At 48.7% G+C, this 19615-nt stretch overlaps 2 protein-coding genes across 3 annotated transcripts; one reads left to right on the forward strand and one right to left on the reverse strand.

The window, feature by feature from the left end:
• The first annotated feature begins 1844 nt into the window (after positions 1–1844).
• CDK10 (cyclin dependent kinase 10) lies at positions 1845–10380 on the forward strand. Its single transcript, XM_081017851.1, has 14 exons — positions 1845–2009; positions 2880–2952; positions 3425–3496; positions 3608–3710; positions 4492–4573; positions 5051–5118; positions 5291–5343; positions 5467–5536; positions 6639–6698; positions 6890–7013; positions 7663–7802; positions 8529–8581; positions 8660–8772; positions 10072–10380. The coding sequence occupies exons 1-13, from the start codon at positions 1896–1898 to the stop codon at positions 8752–8754; spliced, it is 1107 nt and encodes a 368-aa protein (XP_080873977.1). The 5' UTR covers positions 1845–1895; the 3' UTR covers positions 8755–8772; positions 10072–10380.
• Positions 10381–11832: 1452 nt separating this feature from the next.
• On the reverse strand, positions 11833–18304 carry SPATA2L (spermatogenesis associated 2 like). 2 transcript variants are annotated; one of them, XM_081017833.1, is made up of 3 exons: positions 18217–18304; positions 15191–15500; positions 11833–13882 (listed from the first exon to the last, which is right to left on the reverse strand). In XM_081017833.1, exons 2-3 carry the CDS (start codon positions 15497–15499, stop codon positions 12803–12805), a joined length of 1389 nt encoding a protein of 462 aa, XP_080873959.1. In that variant the 5' UTR covers position 15500; positions 18217–18304; the 3' UTR covers positions 11833–12802. The 2 variants fall into 2 exon arrangements, with proteins under 2 accessions (XP_080873959.1, XP_080873960.1); XM_081017834.1 differs by lacking the exon at positions 18217–18304 and adding an exon at positions 17997–18178.
• Between the last annotated feature and the right edge of the window lie 1311 nt (positions 18305–19615).

The following is a 19615-nucleotide window of genomic DNA, read 5'->3' on the forward strand; positions in this document are numbered from 1 at the left end:
CTATGATCACATAGGCTCCACATGTACTATACATTAAAAACAGTATCATATCACTTTAAACTGTCATGGCTTCCTCCAAATAATCCTGAAAACTGTAGTTTGTTAAGGGTGCTGAGAATCATTAGGAGATCCCTATTTTCCTCCCAAAGCTACAATAGTTCTCTGGACAGAGGGATTGGCTGTTGGGTTTCCCCACAAGCAGGTGGGTGGCCACTGTCTGTGGGAACAGGATGCTGGACTAGGGGGGCTATTGGCCTGATCCAGAAGGCTCTTAAATTCTTATGTTAAACTACTATGAAAATTGTATCTGTGATAGAACCTCCACACTGCACACTGACCACCGTATGTGAAATCCTATCATCACACCCACAACTCATCAGATAAGGTGTGAGCAGCATCACCCTGCTCTTATGTGAAGGTGAAGCACGGAAGGGAGAGCTTTGATGAAGGGGCATTTGGCACAAAAAGGGAACACATTCTGAAGTGATTTATAGCTCAGAGAGCTTCCATGGCAGCAGGCCTTCAAACGCATTCCAAAGCTCTGAGCAAAACAGCAGAATCCAGCAGCGGTCAGAAAAATAAGCCCCTGTCTCCTGTGCGTCGGTGTGCATAAATCAGAGTCTCATGCAGAGTTACTAAAAGCTAAAAGCACTTTAATACAGCAGAATTATCCACAGTCACGGAACATCGTGCAAGCATGTCTGTCCCGGACAAGAACCAAAAGCAGAATAGAGCAAAGGACTGAGACCCTCGGAAGTGACGCAGTCTCTCCTCCCCACAGTAGGCAGGACGCACACTCTGAGCTGTGTAACCCTGTAAGCTCAGGTTCTCCTCACACACATCTTATTATGCCTGGAAGACACAATGATGCAAAAGGAACCTCCACTTCTCTAACTGCAGATGCAAGAGTAAGGCACCCCTACGTGTAGGGAGGAACTATTCATTTATTAATTTTATCACTTTTATGTACAATCTTTCGGCAAAGACAGTTTGCAATTTAAAATATTAGAATAAATGCTACAAAATATATTCAGGCCAACATCATACAGAGTAAGCATGCACTGTGGGTGTGGCTATGAAACCCAACATGCAGAAAAGTGCCTATTGTACCAGTGAAAGCAACACTGGGGAGTACACTTTGTGAATGGCAACTACTCCGCTTCAGCCATTGCTATTTCTGGTGAAATGCTTCCTGGCCCCTCTTGGCCTGCCAGGATCACAGGCTTGGTCAAATGGAGCAGAGAGTAGCCACTTAAGTTGGCAACACATAATGTTCCACTGCAACTCCTTGCATGGCCTAGATGACATGGCCTAGATCGAGATGTAGTCTCGATCCTGATAGGTGCATCTTTCTGACAGGTGCATCTCTCCTTGTAGACATTGGATGGTTGGAGGAGAATGAAAGCCCAGGTGGGCTAAAGCATCACATTCTTCCGAACGCCCTCTACCAATGGCAAAGCATCTAAACTCAGCCTCTATATTTTGCTGTATATTACCTTATGTACAGCTTTAGTATTAAAGTTTTGGGGTGCTTTTTAGAAGGCTAATAATAATAATAATAATAATAATAATAATAATAATAATAATAATAATAATTGTAATTTTGGAACTTGTTATTTATGTTCTGTAAGCCACTTAGAACGCTATGCAGAAAAAATGATAATTTAGAAAAGGTGTGTTCCCCACTCTTCAGTCTAATCTAGGAGGACTGGATCCTTCCTTTCTCTCCCCCTCGCCCATTTTTAGTACCCCAGTTTCTCCCGCTCAGGGCAAAGGGCTCGCGTAGCAACCGTTGCTTGGGTTCTCTGTGCGGAAGTTCATACTGTAACTGTACGGAAGTGGCTTGAGCATGCGCAGTGGCTGTGGGGAAAGTAGAAGTGCGCTCTGCTTCGGCCATGACGGAGGCGGGTTCGGCTGAGCCGGAGTCAGAGAGTTTGCGGCTGAAGCGGCTCCGAGGCGGCGGCGGCGGCGGCGGCGGCGGCTTCTTCACGGTACCTCAAGGACACAGGGTAAGTGGAACTACAACTCCCAGGAGACTTTGCGGTGGAACAGTTGCTCCGCCCCTCTTACGTGTTTGCAAGGCGGACGGGGCAGGGGGGGTGCAGGGTTTTTATTCTCTGGCGCTTGCAAATCCTACATTGAAACATCCGCAGAAGAGCTGCGGATTGTGCGTTTTATTAAGCCCTGAACATGCAAATACTGCTTGTGCAAATGTGGCCTTGGCACATGCTGATGGGGCTGACTGTGGATGGTGAGATTATTTGCCCCGAGCGTATTTCATCGATACTGAAACCATGTGCAACTTTCATTCCACGTAGACATAATTTTCATAGAATTATAGAATTGTAGAGTTGGAAGAGACCCTCAGGCTCATCTAGTCCAATGCAATGCAGGAATATGCAGCTGTCCCATACAGGGATCGAACCCGCAACCTTGGCATTGAAAACATTGCTAAATCCCCAGGAGGGATAAGTGGGTAAGGTGTGATTCCAGTTTAATCCCATGGGTCTTACTTCCAAGTGGGTGTGTATGAGGGTGCTCTGCATGGCTATATATATATATATATATATATATCTCTCACTTATATGTGCAGTTACTGCATAACACTGAAAAGTATTATTAAGTTGTGCTATTGTTGTTATTCTCACTCTTGGGAATTTTTTAATTGAAAAGCAGGTTTAAAAATTTCTACCATTTTACGTTATTTAACAATAAAAAGTTGTGCAAAGAAGCAGAAATAATATTATTCACCATCTTCCAGTTGTAAGGAGACGCCTAGGAATGGTGTAATGATCTGTGTTTATATGACCAGGATCCTCAGCAGCATCTCCTCAGGAATCAAGCAGGGACTTAGTTCTGTGACCCATCTGTTGTTTCAGCTGGGAAGATGTCGGAGTGTGAAGGAATTCGAGAAACTAAATCGTATTGGAGAAGGGACCTACGGCATTGTGTGTGAGTGCTGCCACATGAACCGGTCAAGAACTGGTGCTGTGTGTGACCCAAGACGATCTGGAACACAGGGGGTGGCCCCAGAGCTGGTTAAGGTCCTGTCTGTTCCTTGATGTTATGACTTAAGCAGGTGTAGTTGGAATTCAAAATCTCAGCTCCCTGATCTTGGCCATGCACACACCCTCTCCAGCTCTCTTTGAAATCTCTCCAGTGATAATAGATGTATATTTTTCAGGCGTAAATGTCATTGATGACATTTTCACACCATCTGATTTAGGACAATGGTAATCCCAGGTGGAAAAGCAAGAAAGGAGGTAGGAAAGTGGCTTGTGTAAAGCCACTTTGATGAGAGGCAACTTTTGAGTTGGCACTTGAGTCCAGGAGCGCTCCCAGCTCTACGTTAGCTTGTCTGGAGGAGTGGAAGGTGGAGAGTGGCTTCCCCAGGCACAGAACTCTGATTGCATTGCCATTCCAGATCGTGCCCGGGACACCCAAACAGATGAGATTGTGGCACTGAAGAAGGTGCGGATGGACAAAGAGAAAGATGGTGAGCAGAATGGGAGAGCTCTGAGGCATCCCTGCTGGTCTTGGCTCAATGAAACATACTTTGTGTTTAGTCTTGCCCACTGTCGTCTTAATGTGCTACTTCTCCCTGTAGGGATTCCCATCAGCAGCCTACGAGAGATCACCTTGTTACTGAAGCTCCAGCACCCCAACATTGTGGAACTGAAAGAGGTGGTGGTGGGGAATCACTTGGAGAGGTACTGACCAGGCCCTTCCTGTCCCCATAACCTTTCCTCTACCGCAAGCAGGAGGCTTTTCGTTCCTGTCCCCCAAAGCTGCCATTTTATGTCACCCAAGAGTGGGGAGCTGGATCTTGCCAGTGGGCAAGAGTTTTACCTCCCTCACTGCTCCCATGGGCCAAGTTTGACAACTGGATCTGTCAAAACACCTGACACTGTAATAGCATTGGATGACCCATCTTCCTTTGCTCATGCTGTTTGAAATTAAAACTGCACAGGCAAAAGCACAGCACTTTGCAAGTTCTGGCAATCAGCTGATAGGTGGCACTTGAAAAACACAGGACTTTGTAGGCACTCACCATAAGATGATTAGCAGAAGTTGCAAAGGCACAGGACTTTGGTGCAAATTGTATCTTTACCTGCCCTACAGGTAGCTGCCCCAGTTGGCGTCGTGGGGCGTGTCTTATTCAACCTGCATGTGAGAGGCTCCCCACTGCAGTTACATCAGCTTTTCGTGAATGCTAAGGCTGGCTTATATAATCTTTTAAAAAAATAAAAAGTACAAACTTTAAAAATACGAAACTTTGCACACAATCAGGATGGAGGTTAGCAGGAATAAAGGAAGCTGGGGGTGGGGGTTACTTTGTTTCTGAAAGCGAAGCATGGTTTCCAAGGCATTGTGGCCTCCAGAATATGACTCAAGCAGTCAAGAGCCTGTCTTTTAAGCCACTTCTTTCTGGCCTCTTGGGTAGCTATATCTCCAACTACAGAAAAGAAAACGTGTGTGTTTGTCCTGCAGCATTTTCCTTGTGATGGGTTACTGTGAGCAGGACCTCGCCAGCCTCCTGGAGAACATGCAGGCTCCCTTCTCTGAAGCTCAGGTGAGATGGGGAAAGTAGCAGCCTTGTGTTGATTGTTCGGATCACTGTCTTCATCAGAATGAAAGAGATGTCATAAAAAGGTGCAGTTTGTTGAACCCAAGGCATGGTTGTGACCAAATTTGAGATGGAAGAAAGAGAAGAAGGCACTTTTTAAAAGCAAAGCTTGAACAAAAGAATCAAAGTATGTAGGTGTTCAAATAGAGCGGGAGTAGCCTGGTGGGTTAATTTGGGCTGAGGTATTTGGGCATCATCCACATCATAGGAAGCTGCCGTATATTGAGACAGACCATTGGCCCATAAGGTAAAGTATGCTTTATGTCAGTTCAAGAAGACTAATCCTTTCAGCTTCTTGTGTTGCCTTTCTGTGGATCTTTGAACCCCAGAACAGAATCTGGCGCAAGACAAAGTAGTCTGTACTTTATGCAAGAGAGGTGGCTCCTTAATGATGCCCCATTCATTTGCTCCAACCCATTGCAGGTGAAGTGTATCATTCTCCAGGTGCTCAAGGGCCTTCAGTACCTGCATGAAAACTTCATAATCCACAGGTGAGAGAAGAGCAGGGACTGGGCATTTGACTGGAGATCAATATGTAGCTTGCAGGCCTGCTACTATCTGTGTCAGTGTGGGAGAGAGGCTGCTTAAAGGAGCAGGATTTGGGGAAGGGCTGCACTTGGTTTTGTCTGTCCCCCGGTGAACTCCTCTTTCCTCCAACAACAGGGACCTGAAGGTATCCAACTTGCTCATGACTGACAAAGGTTGTGTAAAGACGGGTGAGTGTTTGGCCAACATCTGGCCTCCCTTGATGACTTCCACCATCACAGACACATACCTGATTGGTTTGTAATGCAGTTGGACCTGCCCTTTGACCTTGAGTGTCTCCTGTTTCCTTGCAGCGGACTTTGGGTTGGCTCGTGCTTACAGGGTCCCCCTGAAACCCATGACTCCTAAAGTTGTCACACTTTGGTGAGTAGACTCTGAGCATCCCTTGACTAATCAACACTCCTGCACAATCACTACCTTTGGGCGAGGGGGTAGTTAAGGAGGAAAGGGGCTTTGCTTTCACTGATAGGCTGCTTCCTTATGGTTTTGATACTAAACCAACTCAAAATAATTGCCTGGGGAAGGCATGGCAATGAAGCTCATGGAAAGAAGACTCCACACCTTTCTGACATGTATACTTAGGAAATGTGATTGAGACCAGAGCCAAAGCAGGACAAGAGTTTCTGCTCTTGACACATATAGGGGCCTGATTCAGCAAGCCTTAAAACCCTGGTTAAAAATAAGCAATGGTTTAAGGTGAACAAGCAGTGTGCTGGTGCCCACTGCTCAGAATTATGCACTTTCCTCCTCCACATCTCCTGTAGCACTGTGGAAGGAAAAAGCAGTATCTGGCTTGCCATTATGTGCAGACCTGGACTCATGGGTCAGGCACAAACTTTGGCTTCCACTTGTGGTTTGTTTGGAGAGAAACAAATCACAAGTCTTGGTTCAGACAACAGCAAGCCAAGGCTTATGGCTTGTTGCTCCTAGAGCTGCCAGCAGCAGACGAGGAACACAGCAGGACTTTAGAGCAGCAGCACGTTAACAAGAGGTTTCTTTTAACTAAGGTTTAATGTGACGAGGGAAGCAGGTGGGCAATGTGCAGGATGTGCAGTCTTTCCCTATGTCTCACCGTTGGTCGCTCAGGGCCCTCGTTATCACTTGGCTGCCTGTGACAGGCTGAAGGGAGATTCGCTGCCCTTATGCTTGGGAGCAGGAAGGAGGAACATGTGCAGAGGGGATCAATGAGATTCTGTTTGTGCATCTTCTGCCTCTTGTGTGAGAAAGAGGAGGGAGGGTGCGTGCGTGTGATTTCCCCTCCCCCGGCCGCCACCCCAATACCAAGTGCAGCCCTCAGGGACAAAAAGGTGCGGGGCTATTGCAACAGAAAAAGATCCCTCTTTTTCCAATTAAGGAAATGCCCATTGCCTGCTGAATTCAAATTACAAAATCCAGCATCACAATGCACCAGCCCTTGCAAGCTGACATCGACCTTCCCTGGAACACTTTCTCCCCTCTTTTCCAGGTACCGAGCCCCTGAGTTGCTTCTGGGGACAATAACACAGACCACCGCCATAGATATGTGGTGAGGGAAGAAGACGTCTCCTTGCCTCCATCCCCCACACTTAATGTGGGGATTAGGAGGACAGAAAGGAAAAATGCATCATTTGAGGCCTGGATTCATGGCTCTGTGGACAAATTGGTTTTTCCTAGGCCTGAGAGGGTGGAGGGAATAGCTGCTAGCCTCTCTGTGTTAACTGTGAGTCTTCCCTGCAGGGCAGTGGGTTGCATCCTGGCAGAGCTGCTGGCTCATAAGCCGTTGCTACCTGGGAGCTCTGAGATCCAGCAGATAGACATGATTGTGCAGCTTCTGGGCACGCCCAACGAGACCATCTGGCCAGTGAGTACTCCCCAGACCTCATCCCACTGCTTTGTTGCTCCCTCCTCCTGCTTGGGTTTTGCCCCTTTGTGCCTCTTCTTACGTAGCCTTTCCTTAGTGTTGCAGAAATGCAGGTGGTGGAAAGGTCCTCTGGCCAATATAATATGCAAAGGCATGGCTGCTTACCCGCAGTCCGACCCCCATCAACCCATGCAATGCAGGCTGCAGTAAGATACGAGGAGATCAGGTGCACTGTTGAGAGGCTGTAGCATTAGATCAGGGATGGGGGACATCAGATCAAATATGCTCCTCCAAGTCTCTCTATCTGGCCCTTAAGAGTTTCCCCAGCCACACCCACTTTCCCCAGGTCACACCCTTCACCAGCTCTGCTTTGCACCTTCCTTGAATTTTAGCTGGCTGAAATGGTTCCTTGAACTCTGATGATGCCTTCCTGTCTGGATGGATAGAAAGTAGTGTGAGTGTATGTAGGAACTAGCTTACAGTACAATATAATGGTAAAATCAACATTTGGTGTCTTAGCATGTGCCGCTTCCCCCCTCCCCTCCGCATCCCTGGTTATCCCTTCTTTAGATGGCTCCTGCAAGCAAGTTAAGCCATATGTTAGAGGCAAATGCTCTATTTAGTGCCTTTGTGTCCTTCTCACCTCCAGGGCTTCTCCAAGCTGCCACTGGTGAGCCAGTACACCCTGCGCAAGCAGCCATACAATAACCTGAAGCACAAGTTCCCTTGGCTGTCGGAGGCTGGCCTTCGACTTCTCAACTTCCTCTTCATGTACGATCCCAAGAAAAGGTAACTGGACCCAGGCTGGGAAAGAGGCCGACGTTGTTGCGATGCGCCTGCCTTTTGGAATTCTGTTTCGCCATTCTGATCGGTGCCCAGACAGGTAGAGTTAGAAAAGGGCAACTAAAATTTAGCCAGGGCAGAAGTGTTTTCTCCATCCCCGGTCAAAATACAGAAGCTCTCAGGGTCATCCACCTAAACCAATCAGCAGCAAGGTTATGAGAGAGACAAAAGCAGCAGCTTTACATGCTGCCACAATTAACCCGTGGAGTGCTCCTGCAGCTTTCCAAAGGAATGAAGTAACTTGGTGGAGGACAGAGCAGTTGAAAGCAGAACATGCAGGTTCAGAGACAGCATAGGGGGATGACCTACAGCAGGTAGTCACAACAGGAAATCAGAATCCTGAGCAGGATGGATTAGACCCTGCATGTAATATCTGTGCAACTGTACAAGGCACAGGTTCCTGGATGTGAGCCCTTCCTTGCCTGGGAGAGACTAGCTGCATCCTTGAATAAATGAGCTAGCTGTAAGGTGGGCACCTGCTCGCTTGTCTTTTATTGCTCCTGTGATATCCTCTGGCCAGAGCCCTTGGCTTGCCAGAGGCACATTCAGGAAGGAAGAGTGGAGCCGCTGCAGGAGAACAGCCTTCCTAAGCCAGAAATTTATGGGTGGAATAGAGGGATAAGCAAGTGAAAGGTGAATTCATCCCTTGCTTTCATGCCTCTTCCTCTTCAGAGCGACAGCTGGCGACTGCCTGGAGAGCTCCTACTTCAAGGAGAAGCCTTTGCGTAAGTCTCTTGTGGCTTCCTTTCCCCACACTCAGGGCTGCCGCCACAACCTGATTCATCTTCTCCCTCTTTTTCCAGCCTGCGAGCCAGAGCTCATGCCAACCTTCCCACACCATCGCAACAAGAGGGCCGCCCCCAGTGTAGAGTGCGCAGGCAAGCGCAGTCGGCCCTGAGGATGCACACTTCTCCTGGTAAGGACGGGCGAAGGCTAGAGCAAAGTGCACTTAACAACAGTGGAAGCTGCCTTATACCAAGCCACACCATTGGTCCATCTAGCTCAGTATTGTCTACTCTACACTGACTGGCAGCAGCTTTCCAGAGATTTCAGGCAGAGCTGTCTCCCAGCTCTACCTCCAGACACCAGGAATTGAACCCGGGGCATTTTCTACCACTCAGGTATGGTCCTCCCCTTAGTTGAGTAGATGGCTTACTGGTCTCCTGATCATAAGAAATAAAAAGATGAAAAAATATTTTTAAATAATTCCAGTGGCACCGTTAAGATCAACTAAATATAAGCTTTCAAGGTGGGACTTTCGTGTGTAATACACACTTTGTCAGATACCGTACTCTGAAGCAGAGGACACTTCAACCTTATAATGATGCCATTGTTATGTGAGGTGATTGACAGGTAGGTGGCCACGTTTGACAGATGCATGGGACTTTGCACAGCTTTGCAGGGGCTACCAATCAGCTAGTCAACGCTGCCTGCAAACCCCATTTCAGCCTGGCCATGTCTGTACGTACCTGACACCAGATGCGATATATGATGTCAGGTGCAATGCAGGTGACTGTGGCTTCGTCAGGTGTGGAGGCTTGGCCTAATTAGACCCGTGGACTGTGGATTCCCCACCACCAACCTAGAAATGTAACCAGCTAGGAGTCTCATGAAGCTGAAGCTGCTCCACTATTCTCTGCTGTTTATGTCTCCCATGTGCTTTCACACAGCTATGACCACAGGAAGCTGAAAGCAGAGTGCAGAAGTTGTGGCCCATGGGCCAACTTTGGCCTTCCGTGCTGCTCCTAGCAAACCATGCCCACCTGCTCCACACCTTAAGCAGCAGCCAACGTGGCTTCAAAGGAACAATAGGGCGTTAAAGGAAGCTACCGATTGTTCCTTTGCTGAAGCAAGGTGTGCTCCAGCCACCCATTAGCTGATGAATGGTTAGGAGTATGGCATGCTCTGGGATCAGAAAGCAGGTTGCACTGAAGCCCTTGCTAAAACAAAAGGGGCATATGAATAGCATGAAGTCTTTGAAAACACCTTTGAAATACTGGATCCTGAAAGCAGCAGCAAATGATGCTTAGGGAAGGTTCAGGGAGGTTTTTAAGCAGAGACCACCGATGCCCTAGAAGGGGGTTTCCTGCACTGGCGGAGTTTGGGACTGGATAACCTTTCTAGCCCCTCCCAACTCCATGGTTGCTGTTGCCTGAGTGCAAAAAAGCAAATCTGAAACAATTGCAGCACTGTGGTACTTCTGTTTCTCTTTCAGAGGACAGAGCTTGAAGAGAGGCAGTGCTGGGAGCTGCCAGCGGCATCGGGGCGAAGAGCCAGGAGCCTACAGAGGGTATCGGGACAGCTCCCATGTTCTTCATAGGAATCAGCTGCCCCTGCTGGGAGACACTGATTACGAACTGGGAGCTGGCTTGCCAAGCTGCACCGAAGCTCCTGAATTATCAGCTTGACTCTCCCATGATGGAAAGAGCAGGGCCGAATAGTAGCCCCTTATCCTGCCCCTTATTTGCGGGCAAAACCCAAGACTGAACCAGGACTGTGTCTCAATAAAGTCTTTTGCCGCTGCTGTCTTTGAGTAGTGCTCCTGGAGGGTAAATACTAAAGCTGCTGTGAGCCTTAGCAGAAGGACTGGGAGGGTGGGGAGGGAGATGCCAGATCCCTAGGAGGCAGCCTTATATATAGTGAAGGGAAGTTCCTAGGCAGCAACAGCAGCATCTCTGCATTTAGAGGTGCCCAGGCGCCTTTAACTCCCACACTGTTTTGCATCCCTGCCTGCATGCACTGCTTGTTCTGTGCGTCAAGGTCTGCTTAGCAACTTATCGTGGGTGGGGGTTAGAAGATCAGGGACTTCAACCTCTTCGCATCTCTATTGTAGCAAACACATAAGCATATATCCCTTCTTGGTCTAGTGAGCTTTTGAAGGCCTTCCTTTCTGATTCAGAGGTGAAAATGGTAGTGGCTCTGGAGCACAGCAGTGTATTCAAGCTCTTCTCCATTATTGAAAATTCACCCACTTGTCATGGACAGTCAAGCAGCAGCAGCAAACGAGGGCTCAAGCAGAATCCTTTTGCTAGAGCTGTGGTATTACTTTGCTTTGTGTAGGGAAACAGAAAACAGTGCTTGAAGCACCTTTAGGAGGCCAAAGTTATGCCAGAAGCATCAAAAAGAGAACTGACCAGTTACACCTGCCTCCTGACTTTTGTGCAAGTGCCAAAGTGACACTGGGAAGACTAGGTGGCCAAGGAAGAAAGTGTGGGAGGGAAGTTTTCAGAACAGCCTTGAAAACAACTACTGTAATAGATAAGTGCATCTTTTACTTCTGGAAGTGCTTGTCTTTAATGATCAGAAAATTCTGATCGGTTAACTCCATGATACGTATGCAGCTGCTTTACACTAAGCCAAACAGCTAACAGTAGTTTCAACTTTTCCAGACCTGAGAGCCAGCTATCTAAGCATGCTTTCCGAGATGGAATTCTTAATATTTTACCATATATTTCTATGGTGGTAGCATGATATCCCCACCCCATGGGACAAATCACCTGCCAATCATCTAATGTCATGCTTTCAGCAGGGAGTAGCTGCTCAGTCCAGTTGCCCACAGAAAACTTGGTTGTGCAGCTGTGTACCAGCCCCATATATGACATCACATATGACGGCAGGTGGGCGTGGTTTGAGAAAAATGGAAACCCTGAGCCAAACGGTGACCTAGTCCCGGCCAAATTTGACCAAAGAGCCAGAGGTTCCAAAGCCCTATGCTAGTGGATCCCAGCCTACCAGCTGAAGACCAATGATCTAGCCAAATATTGTCTATTTGCCAGGGTCTCTGGCAGAGAGAAGTTGCTACCCAGCCCTTTTAAATCATTGCTGCTCAGACCCCCTGCGTGCAACACAGCAGCTCTACCCCTGAGCTACGTAGTTCCCAGCTGGGTTCCTTCCAGTGAGTATTCAAACTCTGGAACTCAACTACCCACACTACTGGTAGGTGGGGGAAGGGAGAAAAGAAATCCAGAGAACAAAGGAGATTACATTTCTGTTTATTTTGCACCTCTGCTTCTGTAAGCCACGAGGGAGATGCTGAGTGCCTCTGAGGGCTTGGGAACAGCTCTGCCCCTGCCTAGTAGCAGGAGACTCAAACTCAGCATTAAGGCTTTTCCGGCGCTGTCTCAGCTTCCAGAGGAGAGCCACAAGGATTCAGGAAAAGGTATAAACAAGGAGAGGCAACCTCCACCCCCTCCTGTAATCTCAGCCCATCTTCTCCCATGGCAGCTCCCTATAGTAGCTTCCCCCCAAACCTTGGTGCCCTCCAGATGTCTTCCACTACAGTTCCCATCAGCCCCAGCATTCTAATGCTCTGCTGGCTGCAGACGGTGGGAACTGTAGTGCAAAACAACTGGATGGCACCCAGTTGGGGAAACGCTGCCCTACATCCTTTGAAATACACAAAGAGGGAGCAGATGAGCATCATGTAAAACTTCATTGTGCCCTGATATTACAAAAGATGGATTCTGGCAGAGGGGTGTGCGTGTCCTTCTAACATGTCAATTGACTCGCCATTTCTTGTCAGCCAGCTGGAACCACTTTCAGATGAAGCAGTGCCCCCTCAAATGCTCAGTGGAAAGGATGAGGGAAGTGGAGGGGGGAGAATCTCACCTGTCCAGCAAACACTACTGCGGGAGACTGTTTAGGAGTGGATCCCCCCCACCCCAACAAATTTGTTCACCTAAATCCTCAAAATATTTAGGATTTGAGAAAAGTCCTGTTGGCAGGGGAAAGAGAATGTATGCTGAAAAGTGAGTGTCTGGCTGTTTTTTCCTCTGAAACAAAAATAAGGGAAAGTGTTTTTCAGAAAACCGAGAGGGAAGGCCTGGGAGAAGGAGGACGAAAAGCAGACTGTGTGTGCAGTTCTAGATGAAGCCTCAGAACTGCAGAGGAAGCAGCTTTTCTGTCCAAGGTCCGGTTGATGCCCTGGTGGGTTCTCGCAGCGCGCGCTATTGCCAGACTCCCGGCAGCCCCTCGTGCAGCAGCTTGTCCACCTCTGTCCTCTGCAGCCAGAGGCGCTGCTGCTTCTCGCTTTGCAGCTCTTCCATGTGGTGGCTGCTCCGGCAGACCTGCGCTCCATCGCAGCTGCCGCCGTGCAGCAATCTGCAGGTGTTGCAGCAGGAGGCCGGGAGGGTGCCCGGGCGCATGCACGAATGCAGGTGATAGCGCGGTGGCTCTGTTGGGGACATCCCTGCACCTGGCACCAGAGCTCGGTGCATCCCCGTGGGGCTCAGCTGGGGACTCCTTGGCTGCCTTGCTGAGGGAGAGGCTGGGCTGCTGCCCCGGTGAAGCTGGGGGCCGCCAGGGCTGTCGTAGTGAGGGATGGGAGACAAGAAGCGGCTTCCCGGAGGCGTGGGGTAGTCCGCTTCCGTAGTTCTGCTGAGCTCCCGCCGCAGGGAGATAAAGGAGAAGGAGGTCTCCAGATCGGGGCCCTCCAAGGCTGGGATCCCGTTGCCGTACGGTGGCTCCTCCGGGCCCAGCACCCACATCTTGCTCCTGTTCTCCGCAAGCCCCTGCGGAGTCTGGAAGTGCTGCTCTCTGCTCCGCAACCGGGGGCTGCTGCGCTCGCAGAGGGGAATGGGGTGCTGGTGCTGCTGCGATGACAATGGCAACCTAGGTCCCAAAGGGTCGCCATACGGGCCCTGCCCTTCCGGACTCTCCCTGTACAGGTCTATTGCATCAGCTGGCTCCACGCGGAAATCTCTGCCCCTAGGCCACCGCACCAGGCTCTGCAACTTGGCCACACAGTTCTCTAGGCTGCCTTTGGCTTCCCTGCGGGCCTGGAGAAGATCTTCAGGTGAAGCGGCATACGGCTCCAGCTCCCGCACAATCTTCCCCAGGATCTCGCACTCGACCCTGGCTGCAAAAAAGCAGCAGGCTGCAGCGAGGAGGCTGGCACTCGGGGGCAACTGGGCGATGACCAGGTGGAGGCTGTCTCTCGGGATGTAGCCCAGCCGGCGGAAACTCCTGGTGATGTCGGCCTCAGGCAGGACTCCCTGGAGGACGTGCACGTAAACACCTGAGAAGGTCTGCAGAGAAAGACACAGAGGTTATTGCCCTGCATTGCTCGACACACAAATTTAATACTGTTACTTATTTACAGTGGATGCTTGGGTTGCGAACGTGATCCATGCAGGATGCATGTTTGCAACCTGCGTCTGCGCGGGTTGCGATTTGTCGCTTCTGCACATGTGCAAAGCTTGATTTAGCTCTTCTGCGCATGCGCGACCGCGAAACCCAGAAGTAAACCCATTCCAGTACTTCCAGGTTTTGGAAGTCCGTAACCTGAAAAAACGCAACCTGAAGCGGCTGTAACCCGAGGTATGCCTGTACAGCATTTGCTGACTGCTTGGTTACAAAGCAATTTACACAGCCATTGATAAAACAATCCAGTGTTCAAAATAATACAAGGTTGCAGTCAATGCTAGTCCTACTCAAAGCAGACCCACTGAAGTAAATGAACATGACTACCTTAGGTTCATTAATTTCAGAAGCTCTGTGAATATGACTAGTTTTGGATACAACTCATAGTGTTTCAAGCACACAAAAACCACAAGTTTGTTTGTTCGTTCAGTGACTACAGGCATGGTACACAGCAACAATATTATTTTCGTATTATGCATGAGTTTATACATGCTGCCCAGCTGTCATTGACCAGTTAACAGGGCCTTCTCTGTGGTGGCTCCCTGTTTGCAGAATGCTCTCCCTGGGTGAAGCACATTTGTCTCTCTGGTTATTAACTTTCAGGAGGAACTTAAGAACATTCTTGTTTACCCTGGCATCTGATGGCTGAAAGATACAGTTACTGAAAATGAGTATGAAATTTATCCATGCCATGAAATTAGCAGCTGTGGGAGTATGTGACTGCTTTAAAAAAAAAAAATTAAAAAGGAAGCTTTAAATTTGTTTTTATTTTAGATTTAATTGTATTGTTTCTGCCATTTTGCTATTTGCTGCCCTGGGCTCCTTTAGGAGGAAAGGCAGCACAGAAATTTAATAAAGAATAATGATTCCTTCAGTTCTCTGGAAGAGAAGCAGACTCAGGATTTCAGCTGTGAATATTACTACTCTGACCGAGATAGGAAACTATCAGGAAATGAAGGAAAAGGTGCTGAGAGGCTAAGTAAACCTCTGCACACCAATGAATGGAAGGTGGTTGGCTTTATTTTTATACACTGCACATCTATACGTGAGGTGAGCTGCTCTTTGCATGATTTGGAAGGAAGGAATTCAAATAAGTAAAATAAACAACTGTTTCTGTCTGCAATATAGCAGAGTCCTGTGTAGCCTCCTCCCTCTGCCCCCACAATGCCTGACTTCCCCCCCACAATGCTCACTTTTATGGTTCCAAATTCCTTGCGCCAGGGGAAGAAGTAAAGATTGACGGCTGCCAGTTCCAGCACCTCAAAGGCCCGGCCAAGATTCTGGAGTGCCAGTCCCAGATCCAGCTGTCCTCGCAGGGCCGAGGCAAGCATGGCAAAGGTGTCCTCCCCTCTCAGGGCACTGTGAACTTCTGGATCCTCCAGCAGTTGCTGCCACATCCGCTCCTTCAGGGACGAGTCGGTGCAGATGCCAGTGTGGCCCTGGTGGAAATTGTTCTCCAAGCACTGACGATACTTCTCCTGCAGCGCCGCTCCAGGAGACATCCTGCAGCGGGAAAAGAGCAAAGCCCTGAACCTGGTCCCATTTGAAATTCTGTCGATCAAATCAGCCTATGGCTACGAGTGGGATTGCCAAGCAAATGAATTCAGCCATCAAGCCATAAAACAGAGCCTTGTATACTGCACAGGATGGTTGTTGTTTTGATTTACAAAAGCCATGGATGAGTTTTCCCGCTGCAAAGAAAATACCCATGCCAAATATATATATAATTCTGCCCCCAGAAGCCCTTTAACATAAGCTGCATTCCATAAATAGGCTGATGCAGTATGGGCAGATATTCTTCATTTGCATGTGCATTCTCACTTCTCATGTTTTCTTTTCAATGCCATATGCACATGCATGCAAAGGGTAATGCAACTGCAAGCAGGAGGTGGTGATAATGGCCAAGTGATGGGAAAGGGAATTTTAAGTGTATTGATTCATTTCAGTCATTTCTACCCTGTCTTTTAGAGGTTAAACCCTCATGGTTTTTATAGGATGATGCTCTGGTGTACAGAGGAATGCTACTGTGACCTAACTGCTGGAGATTCTGGCAGAAAAAAAGTGTTCTCAAGATCATTACTGGCTCATCAGTGAGAATTTGGCTATTCCCTTTCTCTCATCCATCCCAAACTGTTGGCACTCACACACTTCCCCGATTGTCCTCTTGCTTTTTTCAAGCACTGATTAAGTTTCCAGCAGAGTTGCTGCACAGAGCTCTGGTGTACAAACTGACAGCTGGTATTGCAGAGGAATGACAAGTGATCATTTTGGTTAGGATGCCACTGACAATGGAACTCCCCCCATCTTCTGTGTTACTTGTTCAATTTTTATCTTCACTCTCTCCGCCATCTCTGCTCCAGCCTCCTGCAACCTGGTGTCCTCCATATTTTTGGGACGCTGACTCCCCATATGCCTTGCCACTGACCATGTTGGCTGAGGCTGATGGGAGCTGTGGTCCAAAAGATCTGCTGTCCTCCAGAAGATGCTTGCTCTGGAGAAACTGACAAGCTGCATGGCTGGGCGAGGGGGTGGGAAGGAGGAGAGAAATCTTGCCAGTTTCACCACATTGCCTTTTAAATATGTCTCTACATTCTCCACCACTAAAGCGAAAGGAAGTCCTTGTGAGAATATCTATATCAAAATATACACACTGTATAGTATGCCAAGACTGTTCCGATTAGGAATAAAAGTTAGGAAATATTTGCTTCCTCACTTCAGTCACATTCAGTTCATTGGTAGAGCATCAGCTTTGCATGCAGAAGTTCCAAGGTTCAACATCTCCAAGTAGGGATGGGAGAGACCCCTGCTTGAAGCCCTGGAGAACTGCTGGATACTATGGGACTCTGCCTGCCACCCTGAGCTCCCTGCCCTTTGGTTGTCACTCTGGGGCTTCCGCCTCTTTCCCTCCATATGTCTGGGAGCCAAAAAGGCAAACCAGTCACCACAGCCACGGCTCAGAGAGAGAGGGTGGAAGAGAGCCACCCTGGGGACTAGAGCACATGAGCCAGACAGGGGACAGCCCTTGCCCCAAGACAAGTTGTTGGCACTTCTTTGCCAACACTTGCTACGTTCATGGTTTCTGAGTATGTGGCTGTCTTCTGGAAGAAGCCCTGCTGTTAGTGCATAGCGCCATAGACAACAATACATAGTTGTCAACCCAGTTCCTGAACTAACAAGGTAAGTTGCTATGGGAGCACTTTAGAATCAAAGCCCCACAAATAGCTCTTAAAAATAACAATGTGAAAAGATCCAAGCCTAACAGAGGGAGACTCTTGGAGAATTAACCACCCACCAGATCACAAAGTGCTGAGAATGAGAGACTTGAAGGAGATAGCTTTGCTTTTGCGTGGGGGGGAGGGGGGGCGCAGGAAGTCAAGTCTTTGGGAGAGAGTCCTGTCACAGCCTCAAGGTGGTAGTGGGGCACACCGTAAGTGCTTCCAGTGAAGGGGGGAGAAGTTGTGCTGTTATTATGTGGGTACTGTGGCTTTGCAGGGAAATAGGGAAAGGGACAGAATCATAGGGCAAAACAGCGGGGCATCAGCAGAGTGGGTGCCCAATACATAAATCAGTGGGAGACTGTTGGAGTAAACCACATGAAAACCCCTTAGTATTTTAGGAACCCCCTAGTGGATCATGAATCATTATTTCAAAAAGTGCCTCATCCACACTAATTTCCTATTAGTCTGCTTCAAAAGCCTTATCTTAAATTCTCCCACAGCTTCTCTGGACCGTATGCCAGCATAAAGTGTGCCAGCCTTTAAGATGCCACAAGGCGCTTCTTGTTCATGCCTGGTAGGCGCTGTACAGAAAATAAAGACACACATCGCTCCACCAGCAACTCCAGTCTAAAAAAAGGGACCGGCATCAGAAGAGACCCGCTGGCTCAGAAGATGCCACCATCACCCTGGCAGACTTTCAGGTGCCACATGGCTGTTGGTCGCTGCTGCTGCTGCTGCACTAGACAAGGAGATTTGGAGCCGGGGGCGGCAGTATGCCTACCACTTGGGGGGATCCCAGGTAAAGAGCTCGTATTTGGAGGGTGGGGGTCTGCAGAGCCTGAAAGAGACGCCTCTCCCTGCTCGCAAGGCGAGGAAGGGAGCGCCTCTTCGTCCCGCTGGAACGTCATTGGGGGCCAAGTCAAACACCCCCGCCTCACAAGTTTCCCCCGCACGCCCCCGCAAATCCGGCCGGTTGGGATTCGAACTCGCGTCCCGCTCACCTGCCAGCGCTCGCTCGCTAGCTCCTTGGCCCCCTTCTCTCGGTCTCTCGCTCTCTTTCCCTTTTGGGCTCGCTCCTGTCACTTCCGGTTCTTCTTTGCCCCGCCCTTCCCGAGAGGAGATTACGTCAAGTCTCAGGAGCCGGCCGTTAACCTTTTCCTTGCTGCACTGAAGGATTTGTTTTTTGTTTTGTTTTTAATCTTAGAGGGACGGGTTAAAAAAAAGTTTTTAAAATCATAATTATAATAACACACAAAAAGGAATGTTATAATATCATTGGCAGGTATTGCAAGTAAATGTTTGTGTATTTCAGACAAATGTCCCAGTTATATTTAATTTGTTTATTGCTATCCATTTCAAGAGGAAGGCTAAATTATTTTTTTTAAAAGAGAGCTCATTACCTTCAGGTTTACAGTCTAAGAAGGCATGACACAAAGGTGGAAAGGTGCATTTAGGTAACCCACCCCAAACAGTTTAGGGACCCGAAGATTAAAACCAGCATTTTGAACTGGACCTAGAAACACACTGGTAGCCAGAGCAATTGGTGCAGAAGTGTTGCATGATCAGACCATGTCTGGGTAACAGTCACATCTAGGGAATAAAAAACAGATCCTGGTAACTTAGCATGATTGTTCCATGGGATACACCCCAAACTGCTATCAAATCGCAGATTACATTTATCACACAGACTAAGCTGTAAAAATCAGGCATAGAGCCAAAGTGGGGATCCTCATGATTTCTACATTAAATCTTCCTAGTCACTATAAAAATGCACATAACATTGGTAGCCCATGAACTGAACCACAAATGTTACAAATCCCATACTTCATGATGCCACTATGGCATGAAAACATGGAGCAGGCCCCTGCAAGGAGGGACATTTGGAGTACTGGATGGTGTATAGACACCAGAGCTTTTCAACCTTTTGGGTCCACTGCTCCCTTGACCAACTTGACACATTCTTTCTGTGGCACCCCTGTGGGGCTCAGGAGACCAGTTATGTCACCCCTTGCCTGCAGAGCTGGTACCCCCCACCCCTCCCTTGTGGAGGGTTCCCTCAGCCTCCTCTCTTCTCCCCTGTTCTTGGGAGTCCTTTGCACAGCTGCAGCTGCCACCCCGGTCTCTGAGCTGCCCTCCCCCCACCCCAAAGAGAGGTGCCTCCTCACAATGCCCCACAGGGGCCTGGGAAGCATCCCCTGGCCAGCCCCAGAGGCACCATTCACCTGGGGAGCTTGCAGCCAGAGCTCCTGCAACAAACAGTTGTGCAAGCATTTGGGAGGCAGAGACGTGAGAGGGCATCAGAGGAAAGGGCCAGTGTTGCCCATGGCACCCCTGACTATCATTCAAGGCATCCCAGGAGAGCCAGTGTGGTGTAGTGGTTAAGAGTGGTAGACTCGTAAT

This window comes from Podarcis pityusensis (assembly GCF_964106645.2).
Source record: "Podarcis pityusensis genome assembly, chromosome: 8".
In the NCBI taxonomy this organism is placed as follows: domain Eukaryota; kingdom Metazoa; phylum Chordata; class Lepidosauria; order Squamata; family Lacertidae; genus Podarcis; species Podarcis pityusensis.